General features: G+C 38.6%; 2 protein-coding genes across 3 annotated transcripts; both read right to left on the bottom strand.

The window, feature by feature from the left end:
- RHF2A (RING-H2 group F2A) lies at nt 1–10,011 on the bottom strand. 2 transcript variants are annotated; one of them, XM_008791914.5, is made up of 9 exons: nt 9,759–10,011; nt 9,176–9,316; nt 9,006–9,052; nt 8,367–8,429; nt 8,166–8,274; nt 7,656–8,041; nt 7,450–7,557; nt 6,983–7,352; nt 1–377 (listed from the first exon to the last, which is right to left on the bottom strand). In XM_008791914.5, the coding sequence occupies exons 2-8, from the start codon at nt 9,305–9,307 to the stop codon at nt 7,037–7,039; spliced, it is 1,161 nt and encodes a 386-aa protein (XP_008790136.3). In that variant the 5' UTR covers nt 9,308–9,316; nt 9,759–10,011; the 3' UTR covers nt 1–377; nt 6,983–7,036. The 2 variants fall into 2 exon arrangements, with proteins under 2 accessions (XP_008790136.3, XP_088577337.1); XM_088721211.1 differs by having other exon boundaries at nt 6,918–7,352; nt 9,759–9,953.
- A 5,097-nt stretch (nt 10,012–15,108) lies between these two features.
- On the bottom strand, nt 15,109–24,679 carry MGP2 (MALE GAMETOPHYTE DEFECTIVE 2). Its single transcript, XM_008791928.5, has 11 exons — nt 24,448–24,679; nt 24,285–24,361; nt 22,067–22,153; nt 21,861–21,938; nt 21,695–21,786; nt 21,391–21,592; nt 20,048–20,138; nt 17,364–17,422; nt 16,972–17,120; nt 16,204–16,285; nt 15,109–16,118 (listed from the first exon to the last, which is right to left on the bottom strand). The coding sequence occupies exons 1-11, from the start codon at nt 24,569–24,571 to the stop codon at nt 15,726–15,728; spliced, it is 1,434 nt and encodes a 477-aa protein (XP_008790150.3). The 5' UTR covers nt 24,572–24,679; the 3' UTR covers nt 15,109–15,725.

Raw genomic sequence — 24,679 nt, 5'->3', positions numbered from 1 at the left:
TACAGATAAAGCATCTTCATTTAGTAGTAAATTCAATGGAGATGAGCTGCAAGTGATATTGCACCTGAAACGACGACAGTAGCAACCACTGGCATGTCTTAGAATAACAGAATATATGCCTGCGGTAAGTGTATTATAACCATTATTAAAGTCAATAGATTTTCTATGATCAACAGATTTACAAAGTTGAATTAGATAAGGGCATATGCATTGAAGTCCTGAAAAAGGCTTTAGCGGGTAAGCTTCTCGCCCTTCCCCTTCCATGACTCCGACATACTGAAAGCCACATACAAGTCCATCATCCAAACAGGCAAGCAAATTATCCAAGGATGTCTATTCCACCTCAGCATCTCATGGCTGTTTTGAAATTGTACCACCTGAAATGACCACATTCCAGTCAAAATTTGAGATTTCAATTATGTTTGCTTTAAACATGTACCGAGCATTTTATTCTGGCAGGAATTTAAAAAAAAAAAAGAAGAAGCAAAGTTAACTTGTGACTGACAACTAGAATTAAGCATGTGGTATGCAAAGAAAAACATAAATTCTACTCGACAGACAAGAAAAATTGATGTAGCATTCTAATTCAAGTGCAAGTAGTGAATAGAGTTTGTTCAATTTTATCTATGGCATCCTAATTGGAAATATCATATTGGTTATCCTTCAGACTAGAAAGGCAACATTAGCGTACCAAAAGGTCATAAAGGCAATACAAAAAGAATTTCACGGTAAAATCAACTTGGCTGAGTAGATATGATGAGTACTGGAGAACTCCACAAATAGCAAACTATTATTTAACAAACATTACCTCAATACGAACTTCCCATGAGAAGAAATAATATTTCAAAGAAAAACAGAGCCGTCTTTATCAGGAGTTAAGTGCAAAAGTCAACTACTTAATAATTTTAACAATGACTGCATCCAACTGGAACAATGAACTTATTCAATAATACATTATCTCTGGAATAACTACATATTGTACAAAAAAATGACTATGATTTTATTCAGTCCTAGATTTTGAAGATTTGATAAAAATTCCATTAAGTTGACAGAATTCAAGTTCCAAGGAAAAAAATTCATGTTTTTTATCTTAATTTTGATTGGTAACGGCAACTGCCAGTCACTTATACTCTTGAGAATGGCAACATACAGTTACATCAATATGCTTTTCCAATGGTCCCGTATGCGGACAAATTACACATTTTACAAATATAAAAGAAAACTCTAAAAGATTTTAACTGAGTGCTAAATTTTGAAGATTCAATTTACACTACATTAAGTTGACAGAACCAAACTGAAATTCAGTTTAGCAGCAGAGTCCAGACAAACTTTAGGAGTCAAAACATAGAAAATAACATTTTATGTTCATGATAATTTACAAATTCTAAGCTATTTTGGAATAAGAATTTATTGATTATACACAGATCCTCTTAATTACCAACCCTTCATTTTCTTTTATTTCCTTAATGCAGCTACAACTCCATGAAGACAGCCACCAGGCTTGTTATAATGACTAGCAAGCACCTGCTATAGTCCCTCTGAAAATGAAAAATTCTCCAGAACATGAACATACTCCAGAATTCATAAATAGATCTTTTCCATTCGCCATCTAATCAAATTCAAGTGAAATTTTCCCCAAAATATCAACATGTGACTTTCAATAATTAGATGATTTGATTGGTTTCGATTGATTCCTTGCCAATTCTGACCATCAGACCTTAATTACTTATTATCACTAGCTGTTGCAGACAACTAGTTCTGTCAATACCTGCAACTTTGTAAAAGTCAATTTCCATGACAGTTTGACAGAATCCTACTGACATGCAAACGGTTTTCTGGACCATGAAATAAGATAGGAGCAACATTCTGATGGAAGATTATAGGTATCATCTATTGTTATAAGGATCTAAGGCAGAGCTTTATTTAAAGATTAACATAGTAGACCTAACAAAAGTAACAAAAAGGACAAAGATTGAGATTGGTTTAGAAGCACAACTCGGCCCACCTAAAGGCCAAGGTGTTCCAGTGTGCCAAGAAAAAGTGATACAAAAAGAGTATCATCCTAGTTTAGCCTTCATAGTAGAATCTACAAAATGATTTACCTACCCCTTTCCACCAAAATGATTTTGTCTCAACAGCTAAAGAAAACCTGCTTTGAAGCTACCTTTCTCTCTCCAAACAAATGCTGGCCACATGGTATCAATTTGCATCAACGCTGAGGGAGACCTCTTGTACGGTTGCATCAAAAGTGAATTAAGTGATGGAAATGACATGCGCAAAAAGAACCCCTTTCATGGTACTTAATTTAAGACATGTTACTCCTCTATCCTCTCCTCCATTAACCTCCTGAAAGTCAAATGGAGAAGGATGACAAGGATAATGAAGGGGAAAAAATTAAATTGTTATCAGAAAGAGGAGGATGACATGCACAACTCCTCCATCAACTCAAACTTTTAGACCATTGAAATGGCAGATTTTGTACAGTTATTATCTCTATTTTTGACTTCTCGAAAGAATGTCAAGATTCCTTAAGAGATATTGGTCAAGAAACAAATGTTTCACCCTTGCAATTGCTATTAATAATTATCAAACCCAGGTCAAGGTGGAATCTGTTATGGCCCTCTCATGGCCAATAAACTCACGTGCAGACTTCTGTAAAACCATCCTTCCCACCTTGCCCAAAAGGCAACCGAGCTTTGTGGAGGCCAGAACTATAACACATTTCAATGGTGTCATGCAAGAAGCATACAATCTAGGTGCAAGAGCTTTTGAGGCAATGTTTGAAAAGCCTGTAATGTATCACTTTGGGTAGTTTTAGCAGTCTGACTCCAAGTTCAGGAGTTTTAGTCAAAAAAAAGAAAAAGAAAAAAAGAAAAAAAGCTAAGAAATGTTACTACACCAATTTAAAGCATTTTGTGATAATATAGATTCTTAATTTTATAACTTTAACAACTATAGGTTGAATTTAATGCTACATATAAGTGAAATTAAGTATATTAGTACTTTTGTATTAACAACTTTATATTACGTATATAATTGCATCTTGAAAGTTACTCATTCAAATATTCATTACACTTAATTTTTAAAACTGAAAAATATATTGAATTTAGTTTCTTCCAGTTTTATAGGGTTAAATGGTTATTTATCATATGTATTTAGTTTTAAAGTGTTATTACTAATTTTCTAGTGAAAAATATTATTTTTGTGAAATGTCTTTTATCTAGTTGTTGACATAGTCTCTATATAGTACTGTAGTAAGAGTTTCTTTGGAGGCCTTGGCCTGACAAGGGTTAAATTTATTATCCATCTCCTCTTTTAACTCAAGAAAAAGGAAAAATTATAAATCAATATTATATAGCCTATAAACTAATATAAACAAAAAATGACCGAAATGTTACTATATGCTCCAAATGAAATTTTATAAAAAAAACATCTATGACTAGTTTAAATAGAAACCAATCGGTTTTAGCTCAAACTGACAGAAACTGCCATATTGACCAAAACCTGCAACCGTGGTCTAGTTTCAGTTTGGATCTTAGCCAATATGGATCAGTTTCAGCCAAAATCTAAACCCTTTAATATGAAGGACCGTTACTGATCAAGCACTAGCAGCCCAATAAGGGCTGCAATGAATTAGACTGTATTTTGAACAAAGACAACGAGACAAATATGATGGAGCTTAAAACAATTTACAATCTTCTCCAAAGTAGAAAGCCATGCACATAATCATAAAAGACTCACTGACTATACAAGGGAATGAACATAGAACATTGAACCATTACAAAATTTTTAACAAGTCACAAATTTTAGGTGAATAATTCATGACTAGCCCATAACCAACAGGCAGGCTATAAAATGTATTGACTTTTTTCATAAAATATTTGAGTTGCCATATTATTGTTATGGCCTGGCACATCCATGTTTTATTTTCTAAGTTCGCATGTATACAAGTTTGCAAGAGGGCCATAACATGCATGCATCTATGTATATGCATATATTGAATGTTTACATCTTAAACTTTAAAAGTTCTAGTATTTGTTTGATCTTAAAGTTATGCTATACTTTTGACATATTTTCAGTTTTCCCCATTTCTAACACCTTCAAAATACTCCTGAAATCAAAAAATTGAAACTAATTCATATTTGCAGCTTACAGTTGTGTTCCTACCAGAACCCAAACAAAGGTGTTATCACCACCTTGACTTAAAAAGAGGCAGTTTGAAACCAAGATGCATGTAATTAACTCTTTATATCTTGCAGAGGGAGCACACCACTACTGTCCAGTTCTTTAAACTTGTGGATATCAGTGCTAACCTCATTTCAACTTGCATCACAACCAATTCCATGGGTACATATATAGCATGGAGGCTCCATAGCACCCAATACCCATGTAGAAATGAGCAATAAAACCCTAAAATGCAAGGAAGTTATCTTCTCTTCTCTCATTCTTGTGGGGAAATGAGTGGGGAGGAAAGGGGGAGAGAGAAGGTTTTGAATGTAGAGTTGCAGAGGGTCATGTGAGCAAATCATAGAGGAGCAGCATCATGAATACAATTACTATTCATTGCTGGTGGTGGAGTGTGGTATAGTTTCACTAGAAGCCATTATATAGGAAGCCTGTTTTGGGAAATAATAAAATCCAATATTACAGTATTTTCAAAGTGACAGTTATCTACTAATTTGCCACGTCAAAAACCCAATATTATGACCCATATACAAATGCACAAAGCCTAAGTTGAAGTCATCAAGCATAGAGAATGTGGCAAAATTCTTGATTTTTGAGCATCAACTACCAGTGAAGCTCACATTTAAACAAGATCATGTGGTTGTACCATGGTGTTCACAAGACTAATCCAAGCAAGAACTAGATCAGATGAGACGGGAAAAAAAAAAAAGAAAATCTCAAAGCATTTGGCTAAATTCCCATGAGAAGGCGAGCCAAGAAACCAACAAGGCAACTTTATTTGACACAATGAAAAAACAAAGAAAAGTTAAACATGACCAAATTAAGAACTAATTGTAGAAAGTTGAATGGAGTTAGGCATGAGACAGTCATGGAAGAGAGTGATGGAATTAGTTGATGAAGGACCAAGTGTTTGAAGTTGAGAACTCAAGAAGGGAAAAGTGAGTGCCTGTAGGGCATCAATTTAGCCATTTACTATCACGAGTCCTGACAAACAGAAATATGCCGAGAAAGACTAGGGGTTGGAGGCAACATATTCTTTCATGGGAAAAAAATGGCAAAACATAATTAATGGACTATCAGGAATTACTTATCACACCCAACACTCCAAAAAATATATGCAAATCTCCATGGTTTTTAAAAAAAAAGGAACAAAAAAAGGCCCACAACAAAAGATGCCATATAGGGACTTGGTTAAAAATACTATATGAGATCATATTTTTTTTTAAAAAAAAGTTCAACACTCAATACATTAGTAAAGAATGCAGGTTAGGTCTTTTTACCTCAAATCAATTGAATAATATGTTGAACATATACCCTTGTCTAACTTGCTAGATCAGTACATTTATAACAAAGAAATATATCTGGAAATGCAAACGTAAATCATTAAAATAGTAAAACAAAATGCCTGGGTAATAATTTTAAAATTTTACTTGACAGGCCATAAGTAATACCACCCATAACTGGGGTACAATTTAGTTACTATGTTCCAGTAGAAATATGATGTTCTATCTGACACCACTTGTTTTATATGAATATGTTCAATTCTGTCTGAACTCTGAAGCAGGGCCAAATGCAGCAAACTGCCCATTTATGTCCCTTGCTCCAGTCAATATGCCAAAAACATAAACATACTCAAGCTAACAATTTGTTTTAAACAAAGGTTTTCATTTTCAAGAATCCATCAAAGCCCCAGAATTTATATAAGGGAAAAAACAAAGAAAAACATAAGACCCCCAAAACCTGAATCAAGAACAGAACTGAAACACAGCTACCGCCAGGTAAATTTACCAATGTGGCAAAGAAAAATGAGCAACAAACAAGCGCAGTGAAGAATGAGATGGACAAGAGCAGACCCACTAATTTGCTCTAATTTCGTGACCGAGCGAAGCAACAAAGCATCTAAGTTGCTAAATCTTCAAGTATGTTGCGAACTTGGCAGAGATAGGAGGGCAACCAATTTCCAAGCTATATGTACTAATACAGAACCTAAGTGCTTGAATACTCAACTATATTCAAATAATCAATTTCAGTTGCCAAAGTAGCACATCTGAGAATGTTATTTTAATTGATTTCAAGTAAACTTGTGCCATCTTTTTCCTTCAGCCTGCTTCTTTAATTCAACCAAGTGCAAAATCTGCATGTGGTATCACCAAATCACCAAGTCATCTCTCTCGTAACCACCAGACACAGCCCACTTCCAATACAGGTGCGAACCCGCTGAGAAATGCATTCCATTATCATTCAAAACAACTCAATCAATTGATGGACAACTGTCTAGCTCTTCTTCCACTTCATATGATGCATGTCACAGTAATTAATCGACTATTAGCCATTAACCCATGCGCTCCACACACCCCTTCCGAAAAAGGAAAAAAAAAAGATATAAGTTTAACCCACAAATCTCTCTTTGCTACCTCTTACTTTTTCATATTTTTTTTCAAGCTTATCCCAGTAACCATCAAACTTCAACCAAACAAGGGATGTTATTAACCCAGGAATAAGTGAACAAGTAGGGCTAGCCAGAATTAAAAATAACTACTGGTTAGCTGTCCTGCATCCAAACACAGCCAGCAATTGAACAAGAACTTATTTCATCGATACCATCAGCCATATACACATATCAAACATGCAAATACATAATTTCCATATGAATTCACTTAAAAATCAGAACTGGTTATATTAAAGATTGAAGAGACCATAGCACCGCATTCCAAGTACAATCTGATTTATACCTCAACGCAGGGGAATATATATGCTCCTGACCATGAATTGGTACCTCAAAATCAAAAGCACATACCTTCAAGAATGATTGCTGAGTGAATTTGCAGATCTTTAGAAGATGTAGCATAGCTTAGTTTGAACCTGAAGTTGCAGCACAAGAAGCCGACGCATTACCATTATTTGGAAGAGCATTATCATGGTTCTCTCTAACACTTTCATTATTTGGTTCTCTAACTGAATAAACATTGGAGTCAGGCTGCACAGGAGGAGCACCAGATGTTCTTCTACTTTCTCTTGTGTCCAGGCGCTCCATCATGCGTGAGACAGTAGCAATTCCAGCATTGACTTCTCGCCTAACTTCAGACCCAAGATCTGCCACAGTAGAGTTACGCGAAAACAGTCTCTCCTTCCATCCTCGAGTACTCTTTGTGATAGAGTCTTTGTACCTGATTGGCAGAAAAAGAACAAGTGAGATGTCCTGGATCAAGTTATGATCATTTTAAAACTGCTTATCTGAGAACAGCATAAAAACTTTTAGGATACCTCATTGAGAAAGCATTTAAACGTGATTTCAGAGACTCTGAAAAGGACTGGAAGTCTGACGGTCCTGCTCTATCTTGGTTAACTGGTGTTGACTGACCAACAAAATTCCTGTTAAAAACAGTTATTAGAGGCTACGCATGAAATGGTGGAAAAAATTAGAAACTAGATATACAAAGATATACAGCAATATCTGTTTCCATAAGTACCTGTTGCCAGAAAGACTAGACCTGTTGGCAGTAGCAGCACTGCCAGATGTCGAGACAGCAGCCTGATCAGCTTGAACAGGGATCACATGTGGAGTTTGGGATGTGACTTCATCTCCTGTGACAGTAAGGGAAGCTGATGGACTAGCAGCAATGATAGCAGGAGCCGGTTCATTTTCTGCACCTCTTGGGGCAGAAGAGGCAGAGCCAACAGCAGGCGTATTTGGATGCGCAGAGAAAACCAGAAATTGTGGGCGGCCATGAGCTCCTGACCTACCCCGCTGCCCTTCTCTTCTGGCAATGTGATGTGCTCTGCCCATTGCAGCAGCAGCAGCTAAGTGCTGCATTATGCGATCTTCCAGCTCAGCATCATTTCCACCTACGGGTAACTGCATTGAATATTTCAAGAAAAAAAATTCTTAGACCAACCAATAGTATTATATGTTTTTTTTTTCCCTAAAGTTGAGACGACCATATGAGCACAAGGTAACTTGAATAAATACAACTACCCACATGCTGCAACTCAAAATCTCCAAGTGTTGGATGATGAAAAATGGTAGTATTTCGAGTTTGGTTAACTCTAACATTCCTTTCTCGTTCCACAGCTTCAAGTAGTTCTTGACTGTCATTCAGAATCACAAAGCACATGGATCAAAAAAACATAATTCTAACAAATAAAATAAATTTCAGACATCTACATTAAACAGAAAGAACCTGGTGGGATCCTTCAAACTGATAGGTTGCCAACACATAGGGCATTGAGAACTTCTCTGGCACCTACAACCGAAAGACTACATATCATACTCTGAAATTGCAACAAAAAAGATTAACCAACAACCTGACATTTATGATTTGGATCCAAGCCATACCACTGCTTGTTGTGCAAAAGAGGAAAAAATGCTAGAGCATAATATTATCGCAGACACATAGAAAGTTCATGGTATAGGTAACTCGGATAACAGCAATACCAGATAGCAAGCAGGTGTTCAACAAAAGATATGGTTGGACAAATGACCTATCCTGCACAAGGTTACAGCAACTTCCACTCCACAAAATCCGGAAGTTCCATCATGACCGCAACAGATAGCGATCGCTCGCATTGCAGTTAACACGATATCAATGAGTAACAAATGAAGTCACATATTTTGGTTTTTTCCCCTTAAAAGTGAAGTTGAAACTACGAAGACGAGAAGAGACTGATAAACTTTTTTAATCCAAAAAAGGGGCAATGACAGCAAAAGAATTATTTGTGCCCCGACTATTTCAACTAACCAACAATATCAACAGAATACGTGCTTCACCTAACTTTTTGTAGTTAAAGAAACCAATGAAAGATAGCATCGATGGCATTACCATTCGAGAATGCACTGAAGATGGAACTCGTGCTTGCAGCTAGTCACCTGAACGTCCAGAAACAGAAAATTTCTTAGGAAAAAAGAAAATTTATAGTAGATAAAAAAAAAAAAACAGTAATCACAACATAAAACTATCATAATCGAGAAAAGGTCCCCGAGGTCGCATACTGTTGAAGGATCACTCTCGCAGAAGGCTTCAAGACAGATGCTGCATGCGTCGTCGCAAGCATCTTGGACGCCCCCTTCCACAAAAGCCGCAGCTGACGTCAGGTGGCTCTGCATCTTTCCAGTCTCCTCCATCCTCGATTCCTTTCAAATTAATAACAACAATAATAATAACAAATATGATAGGGGAACAATACAAGCTATCAAGAAAATAAACTACATGAAGTTCATATCTGAGAGTCCTATGTAGATCAACTGAAGTCAAGAAAACTGGCGCATTCCATCGAGAATTCTAGCTAATTACATCCCGAACCCCATCAAAGGCGGAACCTTTACAGGAAATTTCCCCAAAATTCGATCGGTGCATACCAGTTAAAAGGAAAAACCGGGCAAACCAATCAAAAATCGAAGAAATTCCTCCCTAATACCAAATCCAAAACACAGAAGGGAAAGAAAAAGAATAGATCAATCACCAGCCAATGAAACGGACAGCTATGGCCGGATGGAGAAAATCGAAATAAAAAATGAAATGAAACCCCAAGAAACCGATACAAATGAAAGCGAACGAGGAGCCGAAAAAGATTACCAGACGACGAATCGCCCTCGATCAGAGCTGAGGAATCGATGGCTCCGCCCTCCTCGTCGAGATCGAGCTCCAATTCGCGGAGCAAAACGGCACTATTCCTTGGGTGGCGATCAAGAAACCCTAGAGAGAGAGAGAGAGAGAGCGAGAGAGAGAGCGTCGGTCTCACTGGAAAGATAAGAGAGGGGGATCCTTTTTTTTTCCTCACTTTCCTTGCGCCTAATAAACGAATCTGAGCCCCCGAGGAGGCGTTCCCACCTTTTGACCGGGTTGGAGGGGGTGGATGGAGGCGAGGGTGGATTGGTGGGCCCAAATTCCAACGCTACCACCGGTGGTTTGGAATGGGTTGGGGTCCAACCAAGACTTTATTGGAACTTTGGGGTGGCTTGACTTGGCCTATTAGCTGTTAACCTCTATGATTGTTAACCTTTCACCCATATTAGGGTAGGTTTTGTTCTCAAGTTTCCATTTGGGTTAGGTGTCCACCTTCTAGGATTTCTTGCTTTCCTTTTTGTTTTTTCCTTTTTGCACATTTTTATGCCTTTAATTTTGGGATGTTGGTTGCATGATTGTTCAAAAGGTGGCTATAACTTGCTGCCTTTGCACCAAGCATGGTTTTTATCCTTATCTTGTTTGAGCATAGAAAGCATAATCTTGTATTGATATAAGTTGATATAGCTCAGTTAGTCAAAAATACGATATAAGTACTTCAATTAAGATAGCTCTAAGTTGCGAGAGATCGCAAGTTATGCTAATATGGTATCAAGTGATATTTTGGTATGTATAACTAAAGTGTTTAATGTCGGTTGAGATAAATAATATCTTTGTTCATCTTGGTATTAGTCACCCACTAGGATTTATTATAATACATGGTACATTAGAAATCTTATCTGAGTTTTAATATCTATAAGGTCCATTAAAGAAGCTCTCATCTTTCTTATTATGTGTTGTTTTCTTAGGGATTACTATGTGGATAGTTCCACTATGGTATATAAATCTGTAGCCTTACTTGTGACATTAAGAAACACAAATTATGTTTCAAATATTAAATGATAAGCTTTTGGTTTATAACAAGGGAATATGATACCCTGTAGAGATCCTTTTGAGCTTCAATTATATTGCACTTAGATATTTTACTTATTGCAGCCTGCCTGAGTTTTGGCTCCTAGAAAAGGGATCTTGAAATATATCTTCATCCAAGAAAATCGTGAAGAGAAGACTAGGCTTATTAATGTTCAAACCACCATGAGCACATATTTCCTTAGTCAATGGCTAGTCTCCATCCTAGACTTTTAAGAAACCGATCCTAACAGGACTTGGTCTAACACGCTTGGGAAAATAAAATATCTGTACCCTTACAAATTGTGAATTGCTTGTTAAAGCTTAATGTAATAAGCCAGTTGGCATTGCACAGATTTAAAGTACACACACAAAAAAAAATAATCTTGAAATTTAGAAGAGTATAAAATAGAAAAGATAAAAATCCTCTAGTTATTTAAATAAATAAAATTTTCAAGAAACAAACACTTCTAGTAAATGGCTGGTGCAATATCCATGGGATGAATGATGTCAAATTTTCCATATCCTTGGAAGTTTTGAGATGCATTATCTTTAAAATTGTGTTGAAAATTTAAAATAGGCCATGTTCGGAACTAATTTTTTCGCACATATGTGGTAGTAGACATCTGTAAATCTTTGCAAATTTCTAAGATTTTGAAGTATGCAAAACTTGTGCAAGCGAGGAATTGTACTATAGGATATGTAATATAATGCAACCTATATACATTATTGACCATCCTGATGTCGATGCCCAAATTCTGCCCGACCATGTTCTGATGATCTAGAGGCATGGAGGACGCAGATCAACCCACTCGGTCCATGATGGTAGAAGACGGAGCTCCAACTGCCGTGAAGAGTCACGAATCTGCTCACAAAGAGAAGAGAAAGGCTCGCTAGGGTGGCTCCGGCCGGGCTTCCTCCAATGCTTAAGTCAGACAGTGTTTTGGAATAACAGCGTGAAATAGCAAGAGAATAATAAAATTAGAGTAATCTCCCTGTATTGTTAGGCCTTGAGTTCTTGGCTTGAGATACTCGGCTTGGAGTGCTCGGCATGGGAGCTCGACCTGGAGTGCTCAACATGGGAATGCAGCCTAGGAGCTCAGCATGGCTCTAAACAACGGATATGTATCCTAGTCTCTAGAGACTCACGTCCTGGTCTCCAAGGTGTACAGACTACAAGCACGGCCGAGAGCTCGACATGGCTCTGGTCTGTGGACACGCATCCCATTCTCCATGAACTCATGTCCTGATCTTTAAGGATGCGTGGGCTGGGAGTGTGGACATGAGCTCGGCATGACTCTGGTCGGCAGTCACGTATCTCGGTCTCCAGGACTCACAAATGGGAGCTCGGCCTGGCTCTGGTATGCAATCGTGTATCCTTATCTTTAGGGACTCGCATCTTGATCTCCGAGGATGCGCAGCCTGAGAGCTCGGCATGGCTTTGATCGGAGGTTGCATGACCCAATCTACAAGGACTCGACTCCTGATGCCCAATGATGCACGGAAGAGGAGTCGAGTACAGAGGTAGCTACGAGAGCTTGAAAGCCTCTCCACGAGAGCCTCTCACCATTCGAGCTTGTCGCCATGAGAGCTTAGGAGCTTCTCCTTGGGAGTTTCTCGCCATCTGTGTTTAGGAGCCTCTACCCATCCCCCTCCTTTCCCCTTTGGAGTCCCTTGCTCTTGTTTATATATAGGAGGGAGCATGGATCCATTATGATTTAGAGGCAAGAATCAAGGGATTGCCATAACTTCCTTCCTTATCTAGATTCAAATATGTTGTAATCTCTTTCCTTATTTAGACCCCACAAAGAATTCAAATTTGTTTTAGATTCAAATCTTTTTCAAATGCTTGCCACATGTTGACCCATGATGGGTGGGTCAAATTTAGGCTACATCATTTGCCCCCCCCCCCCCCCCACTTTCGATTACAAGCCATTCATTCTAGTTCGGCCGAAGAAAGTAGTCAACCTAGCTAACTGTAGACAGGTTCGAGCTCATCTTTTAAAGTTATGAGTCGAGAGTGCGATCAAGTGCAAAAACTTCGGCTGGTCGTTGAACCCTTCTTTGTTTTAAAAGCTGCTAGAGTTGGCTTTTTGTGCTAAAAGCTATGAATATCGGCTCTTCACTTATTATAGCTTGGTATGCTGGAGAGATTAGCTCGATGGATCGATCGGCCTGCTAGATACTTGCCCTCCATATTTAGCTTCGCTTGGCCAAGGTGGAGAGCTTGGATCTTCCGGATCGTCCCAATCTGAGGAAGTCGATTTGCTCGCCAAGTCCTTGGCTCGGAAGCCGGTATCTCTACTTAGGCCATCTCGAGCTAAAGAAGTCGGTTAGCTCGCCAAAGCTTCAGTGCAAGGGCTGGAACCTCCACTTGGGTCGTTTTGATCTAGAGAGTTAATTAGCTCGCCAAGTCTTCGACACGAGAGCTGAAACCTCCACTTGGGTCATCTCGGTCTAGAGAGATCAGTTAGCTCACCAAGTCTTCGACGTGAGGGCTAGAACTTCTGCTTGGGTTGTCCCGACCTGTAGGAGTCGGTCAGCTTGTCGAGCTTTCGATATGAGGGCTAGAACCTCCTCTTGTGCTATCTCGACTTGTAAGGGTTGGTTAGCTCGTCAAGTCTTCGGCGCGAGGACCAAAACTAACGCTCTGGCTATCTCGACCTGTAGGAGTCGATTAGCTCATCAAGCCTTCGATGCGAGGACTGAAACATTCACTTGGGCCATCCCGACATGGAGAGATCGGCTAGCTCACAAAGTCTTTGGCACGAGGGTCGGAACCTCTGCTTGGGTTGTCTTGACCTGTGGACGTTGGTTAGCTCGTCAAGCCTTCATCGGTTGCTTTGGCCTTCCCAACCTGTGGATGTCGGCTAGCTTGCCAAACCTTCGACGGAGGGCCAAAACCTTCGTTTGGGCTATCCCACCCTGTGGAGGTCAGTTAGCTTATCAAGCCTTCAACACGAAAGCCGGTTGCATAGAAAAAGAGCCGGCCATCAAAATAGGGAGAGCTCTGGTTGGCCGGAATTCCTGTGAAATCTTGGCCTAGGAGCACACTGGCATAGGCAGGCAAAGAGAGAGAGCGAGGTGAAGGCACAAAGACCTCATCTCCGGCAAAAACAGGAATGATGGCACAAAGTATTGGGAAGGAAAGGGAGGATACCCGACAATGATGTATCGCAGGGTAGGGGCAGAGTTGTAGAAGCCTTCCCTCAGCGGAGAAAACAACAATGACGACGACAACAGCAGAAGCGGCAGCAGCTGCAGGCAGCTACTTTGTTTTTCTTTCTTTTTATGTGAAGGAAACGACGACAACATCGACATCAGCTATTAGCGGGAGTAGTAAATATTTATCTTGCATGCAGCTTTGCAACGAGCTGATCGAAGATTATCCAAAACGCTCAACATCGGCTATTAGCCCAATGTAAGGCTCGACTTGCTTGCGGTCTCTTACAAGCGCTTGCTTCTTTAAGGAGCTCTGAAGGTATTCGGTGTCAAAATTTGTCGTTAGGATCTCTTTCAGAACCTGCTGTTGGACTCATGCTACGTTCTCCATCATTAGGATCTCAATTGAGCATCATTATTGATATCATGAAGTAGAAGAAAAGCAGTGAGTTTCATGCAAGTGGAGAAAGAACTCTCATGACCAAAGTAGGAATCCAATCAGCCAGGCAAGGATCTAAATGTATGTTAACCTATGATCCTTGGGCTCATATATAAAAACAACATCCTCACTCTGAATTGGTGGTCTGTGACCCAAGCAAATCTGCTGTCAGAGTTTACTCTATGAAAGATGAAATAGTAACATGCTCCGATTTCCTCCAACTTACTCAGTTTAACCCTTGAACCAAATACAATCAAACTGGAATTTTGCTGTCAGATGACAGGAAACCCCGCAACCAGCCTCATCAACCTGTGGGAAAACAGAGTAAAAACAGAAGGGCATCCAGCTCATCACAAAACGAGTTCCATAATGCAGTGGAACTGGATGGAGAAGCACCTCCCTAATTTTGTAACTTTCCATTATGTATAGTAGAAATGGAAGATATAGTTATAGATAGAGATGATATAATAAATGATTTTCTGGAATAGTTACAAGCAATCAAATATTGAATCAAACAGGCGTCAACTGCAGGAACCGAAGTGGTTACACGTAATTCAACTGACATGTGAATGCCTGATATTCTGACCAAATAAGCCCCATTTTCCCTTCTAAGATTAAAATTTTCGAACTCATACCTTCATTTTTTTTGTCGAAAGATATACTATTTGATAAAACAGGTGAAGGATAGTAGGAGATAGTAAGAGTTGAACTTTATTTCCAAGGATACTCCTAAGAAAATAATATATTAGCTACCATGAAGTTTACTGTTGAAGTGCTAAGATGCACTTACCACAGAAAAGTACAAAGAGAAATAAAGACGAGACCAAAAAATAAAATCAAGATGCTTCCATTGGCATGAAAAATAGCTGTTACCTCAATTCCTGGTGACTGAACAACTTTCGGTTATTCTGAGTTGTAAGTCAATCTATCGAAACCAATACAACACACATGGTATCAAATGCTGTAAGAGAAGAATCTAACCTTCTAACACAATTTCCAATGCGGCCAACCCTTAACTTCATAGCTTCATAAGCATCAACCAGAATCACTTTTAGCTCGACCCAGAAGAGATCTCAGACTCTCAATGTTAACCCTGCCCCCTTTCTGGTATGATCTAATTCTAATGGAATGTGAAACAGCAAAATATCTTGCTGTGATCTGACCAGATTTTCCCATCTTACCCTGAAAGAGGGATGCCCTAAGCCTCCTTTGTTACAAAGGAAAACCGATCTTATAAAGCTCAACTTCAATTACAATCAGGCTTCCTCTATGGAATATAGATCGATCAGACAACTATGGTCCTCATCTTCTCAAACCTTTGATGGCAAGGTGTGTTTCACACAGACAAGATCATCCAGTTTGTTTCCATCCATTTTGTAGAGAGAAACTCCATTCATTTGAACATAGTGCTCTCTTGCTTCTCTTCTCAGGCTCTCAAATGGCAGGACTTCCCACCTACTGTAATTTGAGTTTTTCCTAGTGTCGCTCATATCCGGTGATCCCGAAACAGGTCCACCACCATCTGGTCCCACTGAACCCCATACCTTACAATTGCCAAAGGGTCCCAGGTCATCTGCTTCACCAGCTTGCTTTCTTTTCAGCCGCAAAGCGGCAATGTGAGCACCTCTTCTGATTTCTTTGCTTGGCACGTCTGACCAATCTTGCTTCCTCTGGGCTCTCATTGGAGAGTGTATCCTAATAACCTACATGGGCAATCATCAGACTAAGTCAAAAAAAAGCAGAACTTTGCGAAGAATGTGTTGGTGCACCATTGTTTTGAAAACCTACCCCAAGGCATTCTAGAAGTTGATAATATGCCCGGCCTTGCAATGGATTGTGACCTTGTCTGGGGGTTGAGAAGTAGCGTGTCCTAATATAAAATAAAATTTTAAGATATCTGTATCCATCACTCAAACTGGTATGAAGTGAAATATAAATCAGAATCAGCATCCAAGGAAGCAAGACATGCAGTTCTAATCCACACAAAAGGAAGACATGACAAAAATGCTGACAATTAAAGCTTATACTGAGATGGTAGTAGCCAGCAGGTCCGCTCTAAGAAATACCTTGAACATAGGGTTCATCAGATGTCTTAACATCTAATTTTCAAGCAACAGGTGTAAAAACAGTTTGCAACTAAGAGCCCATAAAAAGTTTAAAGTAAGGTCAACATCCTCAACAATTCCAGTAAAACTCCCATATTATCCATTCTTATACTAACTCACGCTCTGTTAACTCAAGTCTGTTAATGTTTAGCATTTTATGCAGTATTCTTCTGTCCTTACAATCAGAATTGAAACTGAGGATCAGACTTGGTGCAACGGTAAGGTTGCTGTATTGTTGAGAGAACCTCTTATCAGGTTTTGGAGCATAAAAATTCTTAGTGATTACGTGGCATGATATGTATGAGGTTTAGAGTGAATAGGAAGGATCAGGGTCCCTCCTGCCCAACCACCTCTTCAATTGCTTCACACAATTTGATTGCATCATTAATAGAGTTTGGCTTAGTCAACTACAAGCATGGCAGCAAAAAATAAATAAATAAAATAAACTGACCATTCTGTATAGCCGGGATCCACTGTAAAACCATATATGTCAACAATGTCACACATGGAGAGCGCAAGTTCTATAGATTTCATTCCGGTTCCTTTTGCACCCCGTCGTAGCACAATACCTTGAAAAAGATAAATAGGATTTGGAAGCTCCTGAACAAATATATCATACAAATTGTTACATTATGCAGTAACAAAACTTCTCCATTCTCTAGAGAAATTTCTCAATGCTCTCACATAGCATAGTACTATTTGTTTACACAACTTTTACTCACATGTGTTGTCAGCAGAAGGAACAACATTGTGCTGACGAGCATGAGAACAATAAGCTGATAAAAGACAAGTACAATATATGAACATTTTAAAATAATCAGTCTAATGGTGGAACAGTTTTACCTTTATCATTGTGTTGAAATCTCTATGTGTCACACTTTTGATTATAAGCACCTCATCAGCTGCAATTGATAAATTTCTGATCAAAAATACTCGTGGAATCTATAGTTAAAGATAATAATATAGGTCCTCAAGATAGCAACATAGCTGCTAATGGAAAACATAAGAATTATATAACCATAATATAATGCCAATGCACATTAAATGACAAGCCTTCGTCCAAATAATTGAAGCCTTTTTTTGTTACTATCCATACAAATCAAATGGACGTCTTCAATCAAAAGACGACTTACTCTAAATTGTTGCTCAAATTACTTTCTAAATTATTCATCTATTCACTCTCTCTTCTATTAAACAAGATGAAGTATAGGGAGAAGAAAACAAGAATATGGCGCTTTTTTTTTTTTGAGGGAAAAGATGGTAATCTCATCAAATTCATTAAAAGAACAAACCAAAACCGAGTACAAAGTGATGTAAGATCACTTAGGTAGAGGAAAAAAAGAGTTAGAAAGTAAGTGAACTGGGACAATGAAGGAAAAAGATGAAAGGCTAGCACACCATGCCTTGCAGTTTCTGAATTGCTTTGTCTCTAGCTCCCGGTTTCGACACAGACATCCAGTCTGAAGCATGAGATCATGATGCCTTCCTAACATCCTCTACCAGCCTCCTTTTGGCTGTGAAAACTCTGAAATTCCATTACATCCAGATACTTCACTATAGCATAGCCAAGGGTGTCCAAATGCAGTCTCCTTGTCTCATATTCTGCACTCGCCAATCCGACACCATGTCTTCAAATTTCTGAATTACCTTGTCTCTAGCTGCCGGTTTCGACACAGACATCCAGGCTGAAGCATGTGATTGTGACACCTTCCTAACATCCTCTACCAGCCTCCTCTTGAATGCAACAACTCTGAAATTTCATTCCAGCCAGATGCTTCATCCGCGTAGCAAAGAGTGTCCAAATGCAGTCTCCTCATCAAATATTCTGCACTCGCCAATCCAACCAAGGAGTAGATAGACTGAGAACTCTGCTCCTTACTTACAGTTTTGGTGTATCCCTTAGCCAGATTTTGGCATGACCCTCGGTTTCATATACCTCCCAAATACTGCATTCTTAGCACTCAAATTTGGGCTCAAACTTCATTCCAGCCCTAATAATCCAACATAGTGCTAAACAATTTACTCTTTTTTAATTCTTGTACAATACTTGTCTAACTGGAGGCACCTTTTCAAATTATTCCAGCAATTTTCTCTTGTTTTAACACTTTAGCATTAGGAGAATAATTTCTAATCTGCGTATCCAGAACTATCAGGTAAGCTTTTTTTTATATATAAATTTTGTTAAAAAGATAAAGCATCATCTGTGAACAACACACAACGCAGGAGCTACTGGTTTATTAAACTAGTAAAAATATTAAGGGCTGAAAGTCAATTGTTGCTCTAAGCCCAATTGAACTAGACGCATACTAGTCTAGCTGCAAGTGGTATTTACACTTTGGAGTTTCCCAAAAATGATTGTAAAGCTATCGGTGTAGCAATTGCTACGATGTCTCTAGCTCTCAAATAGCACCAAATCATCTTGTGGTAGTTTAAAAAAATGGTTCTCCATGTCAGCAGAAACAAGCTTAGACTTTTTTTACTTCAATCCATATGTTCCCATTGATTTCCAAAAATACCCACATGTGACGCTAAGATAAGATGCTTGAATGTGCATCTAGGAATCAAAGTTCATTAGAGAACTACATAAATGGAAACTTAGAGATGCACATGGCCATGAGACTGTTGCCCAAATATATCTAACATTGCACCCTACTAGCAGGACAAAACCATTCAAGTTTTTACTAATGATTCATATATCTCTTTCTAACCACACTTTATAAACTCAAATAACCAATGGATTAATATGACATTCCAAGCTCAATGCATGAGGCTCCCACCAATGCAAAGCTTGGGAAGGTAATATGTACGCAGCCTTACCCCTGCATTCGCAGAGGTTGTTTTCGTGTTTCAAACCTGTGACCTCGAAGTCACAATGCAGCAACTTTGCCGCTGCATCAAGACTCATACTCATCGATATGACATGCCAGAATAGTACATTATTCATGTTGAATACAAAGATTGCATCAGTTGCAAATAGATGCCTATGCATTCTCACTATACGATTTCTTAGAAGAACTAGTGATATAGTTAACTAAAAGAGACCACCAAACTTTAGCTCTGACTGTACCATCTCTTGCCAGTTGGGCAAGAGGTCAAGGGTTCATTTCCGGTTGAAGTTACCCTCAAGGGGTGGGCTATGAATAAAGGTAGAAAGGTGGGGCTTAAGCTCCTCCTAATCTCAAGAAAAAAAATAAACATGGCATGACACTATTAACTTTATGAGAGGTAAAAAAGATACAAGTATGAATTCTAATCCTACTTTTGCTTTAACTAAATATATGCAAGTTCGTCGTCATGTTGAGAGTATTATACATTTTTTTTTTTTGCATCTAGATAGCTGTCTATGATAATGAAGGCCCCCGATGCTAAAGGCAATGCTGATTGTAATCTGAAATATCATCCGCAGCTAACTCATCAATTTTAGATTTTGAGGAACAAATCTCAGAATGAGCATGACTTTCACAGATATTAGCTACAAAATATAGCATCATTAGAGTGATTTTTGTGTATAAAGCAATCAAGCTTACAGGATCCTTTAAGGATGGCAGCCATGTTGCGAGCTGCGCCTCTTACAACCAGACGGAAGTCCCTTTTCAGGCCCACATGTTTGGCATATTTCTGCAGAAGAAATGCAAATGCAAGATCAGGTGATAGCAATATGATGTAGATTCAAATCCATCAGCTGGACCAGCAGTAATGTGAGTATGTTATGAACATTCTCAAGTGTGCTCCAAGGCAGGAATTTTGGCCCAGATGTGAACCTGGTACATAGGCCCTTCATCATGGCTGGAAATCAAGCCCAGCCATTTGATAGTGTTTTTGAATCTTTCAAAGTGTTCAGATAATATTTAAAGTGAAAGGTTAGCTGTTGAATCATTAAATACAAGGATTCTAATTGTTTAGAGGTGGCTAAATGTAGGTTTTATCAAGAAAATGAGCCATCAGTTAATTATGATTTAGTTTTGGAACATCAAATGAAAAGTTCGTAAGCTACTCTGTCTTCTTATATGGGCATAATTAGAATGATGAATTTTATGATTGATTTGGCAAATTTCTAATCTAAGCTTTGTACATTTTGCTTGGTCATTCCAAATTTCTTCATCTTGCTTCTCTTAATTTTTTTCTTGTTGCTAGTTTAGAATCTTAATTTCTGCAAATTTCTAACACAGGATACATCAATACACGAGCATCTCATCAATTTACCAATCAAAAATCATGCTTCCATGTAAAGATAATAACTAAACCAACCACTGATTCATGAATAACATTAAGCGATAACAGGGAGTTTGCAGTCCACTGACAACAAACCATGATAAAAATGAATGAGCCAAAAAATACATAGAAGGTTTAAAGAAACCACTACATTTTCAAAACTCATTTTCATAACAAGTCATTTTACTAGGGTCGAACTAACTTATTAGAGTAGAATTCAAAAGGAAGCCCTCAAACCACATAGATAATTCAAGAATGATTGGTAAATATAAGTGACTTTTCTTGAAAACACCAGGACTAGTACACTACAGCATAGAAGCCAGTCCATCAGTACATCCAAAATTTGAGTGCATTCATCACTAATATATCCTGAAAGAATAATGATGATTTAAGCGAACTATCATGGAGGCCTTCACCATGCCTGGGTTTCAAGCATCCCTTTTCTTTTTTCCTTTTTCATGTACTAGTGAACAATGCAGGAAAATATGAAAAAGTAACACAAAAGACAAAGGCAGATGGAAATCATGTGTGAGAGAAGTTATGATAATTTTAGATCTTTACTTTTCTTTTTTAAAAAAATATAGAATACAAAATCAAAGAAATATAGAAATTAGGTGATGAGATCAAATAGAAAAACAGCAATGCATGTAGCAGTTACCTCATTAACAGGAGCCTCATTGTCCCGAAAGACAGCATCATGCTTATCAATTTCTTGCCCAAATTCTGTCTTTAAGAGATCTCCCGAGTTCCCAACAACCGCACATGTTCTAAACTGATGTGGATGAAAAGGAGGCTTAGCTGGTAAAATCAAATTAAGATGCTCCTCACAAAGAGAACGGTTGTAGCATTTATCTGCACCCCTGCAGCCCCAAAAATGAAAACGTGCCTATTTCAGCTGTTTCTGACTAAGTACCAGCAACTATGAAATCAAACAAACAAATTGGATATGTTAGGCATCTTACAGCTGTGCAATCCTTTTTGCAGCATACTCTAGCCATCCACCTGGTCGCACATCTAGGTATTCCCTTGTCAAGACCGTAGTCATGTTACGGTACTGGCATTCTTTATGGCTTCAGTACATGATAATTTTCAAAAAATGAATCAGTATTATAATATATTGAAACTAACCTGCTCCCATAGAAGGATAGCTTCACAGAGATCATATTTGTACTCCAGTGGCTCGAAAATTTTAAACTGTTTATTGTACTGTGAAGGGGAAAACGAGAACTCAATAAAATCAAGACGGGTTACTTAAAGTGCATATCTTTTTATATAATGAGATATGGAAAGTTAAAGTGACAATGCTGGAACATAAGTTTAGAGTGAAGCTTGACCCAGGTACTGTTTGTGCCTTCAGGAAACTTAAGCACCAATCTACAGTGGTCGATAATGTCTGCGGTAAGGCCAAGTCCTCGGCTTGCCTAAACCAAATTTCAAGGTCACTCAATTAAAGAATATTTGAAGATCGAAAGTGCACTTACAAAGATAATGAGAATAACAATATGTAACATACAAGAATACAAGCAACCAAATTAATCCTTGTGAATCAGCTGACAGTCTAAAAATTACAATGCATGAAGATGATCAAATAATAATATGTTCTCCTTTTACTTCTTTTCTTGTAGCTTAAGAATTTTGGATACATACGCATGCATCAGGCTCATAGATGATCATCATGCAAATGCAAGCTTTTTGACAGAAACATCAATTTGGTATGATCCAAAAAAAAAAAAGAGAGTCCATCAGATTTGTATTTTCAGGCCTTCTCACTCATAATCTCATGATCATGTTTTACTTTGCTTTTTGAATGAGTAACTAGAAAAGCAGTTAATCAGGATACTAAGCTGCTGACATAATGTAATGATAACTCTGTTGCATACTAAGGAGCTAGGTGCTATGCTGTTTCTTTTCTAAGTATATCATTCACGTGTTTCATAGAACTTTCATGACAAGGACGTTTTGCTGCAAATGAAAATGATGTCAAATGCAAGCAGTACATTCTGGCAGTAGAATCAACTTCATTTTTCTTTAGCATATTTTCTTACTGCAGCTACGCACAGTTAAAATCTGATTGTGGTGATGCAACTTGGTGAGCCAAAGTCCCTATCCAAGGTTAGTGCACATAGCCCTAGGCTAGTGGTAGTGGGTAGCTGATGCATTTTGAAAAAGGAGGAGAAAAAGAGTGAACACTTTGAGAAAAGTATGTTACGATCTTAGAGACAAAAAAAATCTACTGCTAGTAGACCCTTAAAAGAGCCTTCCAATGAACTTGAAATCACCTTAATCAGCATCTGGATGCTAGATTTTCAATGCAGCAATGTACAGGAAACAATACTAAACAGGTACTACAGTCTGAACTAACAAACAATCACATAGGCAACATTGATATGAGGTTTCAAGAGACATATTAAAGTTTCTTTAGGTACCATTTTTATCTAAGGTCAAAAATGCTAGTTATGCCTTCAAGCAGAGGCCTTACCTCTGATGGTCAAGATCTATCAAAGGCTTCACTTTATGTTCTCTTAGTTTCTTCATTTAAGATCTTAAGCACCACGAGCTATGATTTTAGAGAGTAGAGAGTTGATTTCAAGTATTATGTTTAACAAAAGAAAGAGCTAAAGCTTGTGGTCAAGAAGTCCCACACATTATTTCTTAAGCTTCAAGGAACCCCTGCCTTCCTCTCCTTTCTTCTCTCCTTTTCATCTTATTTTCCTTTCTCATATTTGAAGTATCAGCTTACACAATTAGGTTTCAGGGTCTGAGGCACTCTAAAGTGCAATGTATGGCAGCTAAATCAGTCAGCAGTCTTGGAGGAGTATATTATTCTCTACAGGAGATCACTGCTTACCCTTAAAATATTGAAGTATAACCCCTAAAAACAAAATTCTGCATCCTACCATGCACTTCACCTAGGGGATTGACTAGCAGAGTGATTTGATCATGCTACTTGCCTACCCAATACAGTACAAACTGGAACTTAGAATATACATATGTGACACCCATGTGGTTTATTGGAAGAAACTAACTCGTTCCATCTCACGTATCACTGCAGCTGCCATTTACCAGAAACAATGGGAATCTTCACTTACCTATACCAAATTAGCTATTAAAGCTAAGCTCTTCTCTCTTTTTTTTTGAGTTAAAACCAGTGCTTCTTAACATGCCAAAAATATAACCTTAATTGGAAAAAAAATGAAAATGTAGAGGTCTTCCCATGGATCGCATGTCCAATTCTACAGCTCATAAGCAACGAAAAACCAAAACCATCAGATCCTAACCTTGACTCAATGCATGGAACCGATCTGATTCCAAATGCAATAGCTTCTAACTAATCATATTAAACCACTGCTGCTTTCCCCTCCCTTCCTTTTGCCATTCTAAGGATGATTAAGACTACCATATTCTTCTAAAAAATTAACACTATTTCCAATAATTCAAATTTCCAACTTAATTGTGAATACACTCATAAAATACGAAAATCGAATCCGGAAAAGCGTGAGTAGGCGAGAAAACCGAAAGAAAATCGAAGGGGCGAAGAGATAGATAACGTACCACGCATTGTTGAACACGGGACTGGAAATCCGAGAGGATCCGGATCTCCTCACTGTTCGTCTCCAATCTCCGGCTTCCTGCAACCAGAAGAAGATCCAGAGGAGATGGGATCAGATTTTTAGATGAGATGGAGGAGCGAGGGTTCCTTGGCTTCGAGGCTCACTGGTGAAGTAGGAGGACTGGATGGAGACAAGGAAGATGGAGAAGGCGAGGGCAGCCCCGAGGAGGAGGAGGACGGTAGGCCGGCGGCCGGCGGCGGCGGCGGCAGAGCTCTTCGGGCTCGGCATCGCGAACAAGTCGGTCGGGATCGGAAATCACTCCAGCGTCCAACTGTTCTCTAGAGTCTAGCTGGAACTTGGAAGCGCTTCGTCCCCCGGGCGATCCCGTAACTGGGG

Source organism: Phoenix dactylifera, chromosome 5, assembly GCF_051530095.1.
Source record: "Phoenix dactylifera cultivar Ajwa chromosome 5, Ajwa_hap1_PhDact_Kaust_v1.1, whole genome shotgun sequence".
Lineage (NCBI taxonomy): Eukaryota > Viridiplantae > Streptophyta > Magnoliopsida > Arecales > Arecaceae > Phoenix > Phoenix dactylifera.
Note: the sequence above shows the minus strand (reverse complement) of the source record. Positions and strands in the feature narration are given on the sequence as shown.

Coding starts and splice junctions, on each gene's coding strand:
- RHF2A (XM_008791914.5), bottom strand. CDS start 9,307: ATGGAGGAGACTGGAAAGATGCAGAGCCACCTGACGTCAGCTGCGGCT. Junction 9,053..9,175: donor GCGAGAGTGATCCTTCAACA/GTATGCGACCTC, acceptor CTGGACGTTCAG/GTGACTAGCTGCAAGCACGA. Junction 7,558..7,655: donor TCTAGTCTTTCTGGCAACAG/GTACTTATGGAA, acceptor TGTTTTTAACAG/GAATTTTGTTGGTCAGTCAA.
- MGP2 (XM_008791928.5), bottom strand. CDS start 24,571: ATGCCGAGCCCGAAGAGCTCTGCCGCCGCCGCCGCCGGCCGCCGGCCT. Junction 21,939..22,066: donor AAGGCACAAACAGTACCTGG/GTCAAGCTTCAC, acceptor TCCCCTTCACAG/TACAATAAACAGTTTAAAAT. Junction 17,121..17,363: donor ATTTCAACACAATGATAAAG/GTAAAACTGTTC, acceptor ATATTTGTTCAG/GAGCTTCCAAATCCTATTTA.